This window comes from Colossoma macropomum, unplaced genomic scaffold (genome assembly GCF_904425465.1).
Source record: "Colossoma macropomum unplaced genomic scaffold, Colossoma_macropomum, whole genome shotgun sequence".
NCBI classification, from domain to species: Eukaryota; Metazoa; Chordata; class Actinopteri; order Characiformes; family Serrasalmidae; genus Colossoma; species Colossoma macropomum.
Window position 1 is genome coordinate 29,764,620 of NW_023494794.1, and position 5,423 is coordinate 29,770,042.

Consider the following 5,423-nt stretch of genomic DNA (forward strand, 5'->3'; position numbering starts at 1 on the left):
AGCTGGACTGATGCCAAGATTAGACCCAGCTTATACAGGACAAGTGACAGGTGTGACAGACATGACCATATAAGGAGAAACACAACAATAGGCAGCCTAAAATACAACTTCAGCACCTTCACACACAACATGGCACATTTCACAACAATAAATTCCTTCATTCCCCCCTCAGAACATACTACAAAATGTATGTTCTCACAAGCTTAATCAATCAATTTTTTCCTCTTTCAGAGAAATATGGCCAGTATTTCCCTCTTTCTTCACGTCCTAAAGACAGGTCTCTTTCCCTTCAGTCCGCATACAGGCAAATTGGGGAAATGAAGTGGTTCCATGGTTATAAGGAACGCCTATGCCGGTGGAGTTTAGTCATTAAACACCAGAGTAATTTGAGGCAAAAGTAAATAACAATAGCAACTATTACTGGCGCTACAAAAGGAAGTACATAACGGAGCAGTTGCTGTAAGATTCCAGAAAATATATCTCCAAAAATGTTGCCAACCCAGTTAAAGAACTTATCAAGCGATCCCTCCAGAGCAGGATTTGGAATGAGTCTATGAAGGTCTGCTACGTATTTATCAATATTTTCATAGTTATCTGGGACATAGATACAGCAGGAGGTATTGAGAATGTGACATACCCCTCCTTTTTCTAAGGTCAGCAAGTCTAAAACCTTCCTATTCTCCAGCACTGCTTCTCGTAACGCATGGAGTTCATCATTTACTAAGCGGAGAGCTTCACTAGTCTCATTAGCTAGTTTCTGTGTGGAATAAGCCAAATAATTTATCTTCTGTAAGGCATCTACAACACCTCCAAATGGAAATATTCCCCACCCTACTGTCTGCGCTATACTAGACCAGAGGTCCTTTATAATGTGACCATTCCATGTTTGTTTACCTGTTAAGGTAATGCCAAGTTCTCTTTTCATACGAAGTAAAAGTCCATGAGATTGTAATGTGATCCATGGATCGGTATGGACTGTAATAGGAGGCATGACTACAGCCATGTAACAGGAACCGCACCATGAATCAGATGGGAGTGATGGATAAGACTTGTTTCCACAAACCCAGTAGAAACCCAAAGGGAGTGGTTCCTTCATCCAAATACCGCATGGGTTGGTATTTGTGGTGGTAGAATGTTTACACCAAAATGTGCCATTCATAGAGAAGGCAGAGATTGAAACAGAACATGTACTGTTACCAAGATAAGTATCCTCTGGATAATGTTTGTCAATACATACCCAGCCTGAGGAAGCCCTCACAGGAATGGGATCTGCTACTCCATAATTCCAGCTAGATTTGTCCCGATAATCACGCGCTATAGTTAAATTTGGATAAACCATAAAGTTGTAATTAGTACTATCAACTCTAACAGTATACTGCCAGCCAACAATCCGGGAGCTATCAGCATTAGGATTGTAACAGGCAGCTCTATTTGACCTGAGGCATCTAACAATAGGAAATGACCTGTTATCTTCACTTATACCATCTACCATCATTTGTGCTATTATTCTCATTGGTTCAGATGCAGAATGGTCTGTACATAAAGCTTGCGCAGAAATGTTAGACATTGGGATCACATAATAGCAGTGATGCAAGGCATGGCAAACAACCATCACCTCTTTTGTGTCCACAGGATGGCCTGAGCACAGACCATGTTGTGGTCACAAACATCCTCCATCATGCCTGCAAAAGCTATTGTCAGGATGTTTATGAAAACTACAGATTTCATTCTTCTTTATTCCCTTTTTGTTATAAAAGTATTTTTATTATGCAGCTTGTTGCAGTGGTAGCCATCTTCTCTTCCAGAATATAGGGGGAAAGTGTTGATGTGTCCAAACAGCTCACAGGGTAGCGTCAGGGGACCTAGATAGGCTTTAATGTCAGTTCGTCGACCACCCTTCAGGAACCCGTCTGATGTCCTGTTCCTTCGTCACAGTCTCCGGTCTGCTCTGGGTATATCCTGGAAACAAAACAGACAGACACTGCGGCAGCATCATATTCTTAATACACAACCCATGTCGTATGCCCTAGTATAAAGGTTTGGTTTAGCCCTTGTAATGGATACCTTTTTTCCCTACCTAACCTGGGTCCTGGCCTCTGCTGGGAGTAGGGGAGCGCTAGTTGCAAAGGGGAATTAGGAAGATCTTCACTCCTGAGGTTGACCCCCATGACCTAAACATCATAGTTCCTCCTCAGAGCATCTCCCAACCAGAGTCACCCATTTTATCCCTAAACTAGCCATCACCATCAGGTGGTGGTACCACCTTGGTATGGCTCACATGTATCCATTTTGCATTTCCTTGGCATTTTAGAGCAGAGGGTGTAGTAAGGAGGACCTGATATGGTCCTTCCCACTTTGGCCCTAATGGCTGAGTGTTATGCACTTTAACCATTACCCACATACCTGCAACGATAGGATAACCCCCCCTTAGTAGGTTCTTTCCATGCATCCAACACTTGGTTCTGAGTAGCGGCAACAGCCTCAGATAATGTCTGGTCGTATTGCAGCAGACTATCAGACATAACATGTATGTCTTCTGCTCTTAAATCAATAGTTCCTGGAAGTGACATAGGATGATCAGTAATAATCTCATATGGTCACAGCTGGGTACTTCTGTTAGTTGAAGCTCTGATGCTGCAAAGTACAGCCGGTAAAGCTTCCACCCATGAACCCCTTCATGATGTAACTTGGTCAGTCTGGACTTTAAAGTTCTGTTCATCCTTTCAACCTGACCTGATGCTTGAGGTCGATAGGGACAGTGGAGATGCCACTTTATCTCCAACAACCTTGCTACTTCTTGACAAACCTTCCAAGTAAAGTGAGTTCCTTGATCACTCTCAGTGACCCTTGGGAGACCCCACCTTGGGATAAAATCTTTCACCAGACATTTAGCGGTATGCAGGGCGGTGCCTTTAGTAGTGGCGTATCCCTCAATCCACCTTGAGAACTTGCAAATTATTATCAAACAGTCCTGTTTTCCCTGGCATCGTGGCAAAGTGATGTAATCTACCTACAATTCTTGAAACGGGCCACTTGGTGGTGTTACAGTTTGGTAGGGGAGGGAGACTGCAAGTCCTGGGTTTGCCTTAAGACAGGTGGTGCAAGATAGACAATGGCTCTCCGCATACTTGCGGAATTTAGGATTCCACCATACTTGGTTGAAGCGATGTACCATCTGGGTTACTCCAGGGTGACCTAGACTATGTATGGTAGCCACCAAATAGGGAAGCAAGGCATCAGGAGCCACATATTTACCCCTTAACCCAGATACCATCGCGAAGAGCTGCACCTCGCTCAACCCAAGTCCAAACTTCCAAACCCAGGGCCTGCTGGTATAAAGCAAGTAGATCAGCCAAAATTTTAACAGGTTGTTCACAGGGTGACAGGATATATTCAATAGGCAAAAGACAAGCCCTTTTTGCTGTATTATCAGCTAAACAGTTACCTTGGTGTTCAGAAGATGTGGCAGAAGAATGGGCTTTTATTTTAATAATAGCAACCTGTTTTGGAAGTGTGAGTGCTTCCATTAGGTCTGCCACCTGCTAAGCATTTTTCTCTAGGGTTCCAATTGCTGTCAAGAAATGTCTCTGCTTCCATAACAAGCCAAAATCATGGCATATGCCATGGACATACATTGAATCAACAAATACATTTGCTTTTAAATCTTTAGCAAGCACACAGGCACGAGTTAGTGCTACCAGTTCTGCCTGTTGTGTGGAATAATGATCTGGCAATCTGCCGGTAGCTATTTTTTCATACTGTGTTGTGACAGCCCACCCTGTGCGTCGTTGAAAGAATCTTGTCCTTTTAAGAGCAAAGAGGAAACTCAGTGTGGACATTTCAACGAGAACTTAATCCAAAACAATTGAAGCAACAGCTAAAACCACACAAATAGTTTGCCTGGGTTGCTCTCAGGCAGGTGACATTCCAATCATAACCGTGTCTATTTTAGCAGAGTACTAAAACACAGACCTCTCTTTGTCACCATGAGTTTGAGTTAAACAGTTAAACACAAATCCTAGTGATTTTGAAACATACAGTGTGAACAGTAGTTACACGTTCACTAGTCCTAGGGCACCGCATAATGCAAGTTTAAGAAAATGAAACTCTTAACTGATCATAAGTTAGCTGAAACTCAGGTTTAAGAAGTTAGATCATATAGTGGTTAAACAGTTTTTGCATAAACCTCAATTCAAGGTTGTCAATAATTGCACAACCCCAGAAAAGATTGCAGCTGTGCTAACATATCAAGTAATAAAACAGCACACACTGTGGCACAACAGTCAGGTAAAATTTGCTTCTGAGCCTGCAAAACCAGCTGTCTTAAATACTGAACAGAGGACTGATTAATCTTTCTAAAAGAGGCTTTGTGTCCTACAGAATGTAGATAATCTAACAAAGCTAGCAAGTCATGTTCATGTTCCTCTGCATTTGAGGAAGCTATCAAAATAATACCTGACAATGTTGCATTATTAATTTCATACTGCTTAGTATTCAGACAAGGAAAACCCAGTCAGGTTGACACGTTCAACTTTAGGAGCCACAATCTGCAAGAGATTTGGACCACTTCAGGCATAAAAAATAAAACTAATACCTTGCCCCATGAGCTGATTGATGACAGCTAATGCCTCCATGACAACACAGGACAACCATAAAAACTTGCACAGACCCCAGTACAGGTCAGCGCTACTTTGGCTTTTAAACACAGCTTCGGTTGTATCTGAAACTCAACCCTGAGCTTTCCAGGAAGTTAGTCCCAGTCACTATATCAAACTTAATTTAAACATCAAACTTTTCCTTACGTTTATACTTCCACAGGCCTATTTTGCCTTGGAGGTCGCATGCATTAAGACATGTTCTGCGAGTTTGCTCTCTACTTGTTTGCCCGAATGACATATTTAGCTTCTCATCTAGGGACCATATTTTATCTGAATGAACAGGCACTTTCTTTTGATAGTATTTGTCCAAACTCGATGAGTCTATATGTTTATATAACTGTTAATCCGCTCTGACATTGAAAACATTATCAGACCTATCAGGTGCCACCCTACCACCCCTCTGTGTGGTAGCCTTCTCTCCTGCCATGGGCTTATGGGAACACTACCGCGGTCTTCCCCTCTGTTCCATCAACGAGAGGAGGATAACCTACTGGTTTCAGGGTTTGCTTCGAAATGGGCACTCACCTAGAGATGAGATGTCCAATCCGGATAACGGCACCACTTGATAGAATCCAAACCCCAACGAACCAGGGAACTAGGTCTGTTGTCTGGACAAATGAAGTTTATTCGTTGTGCGCACAGGTTCCAGACAGCCAGCCAGCCCGTAAGACAATGGACTGTCACAGTTTTATAGCTGGACTGATGCCAAGATTAGACCCAGCTTATACAGGACAAGTGACAGGTGTGACAGACATGACCATATAA

At 42.7% G+C, this 5,423-nt stretch overlaps 1 protein-coding gene across 1 annotated transcript; it reads right to left on the reverse strand.

Moving 5' to 3' along the window:
- Positions 1 to 282: 282 nt before the first annotated feature.
- On the reverse strand, positions 283 to 5,423 carry LOC118814920 (endogenous retrovirus group PABLB member 1 Env polyprotein-like). The gene is made up of 2 exons (XM_036580807.1): positions 5,184 to 5,423; positions 283 to 1,959 (listed from the first exon to the last, which is right to left on the reverse strand). Exon 2 carries the CDS (start codon positions 1,610 to 1,612, stop codon positions 335 to 337), a length of 1,278 nt encoding a protein of 425 aa, XP_036436700.1. The 5' UTR covers positions 1,613 to 1,959; positions 5,184 to 5,423; the 3' UTR covers positions 283 to 334.

Excerpts from the sequence above, each read along its gene's own strand:
- LOC118814920 (XM_036580807.1), bottom strand. The coding sequence starts at position 1,612 with ATGGTTGTTTGCCATGCCTTGCATCACTGCTATTATGTGATCCCAATG.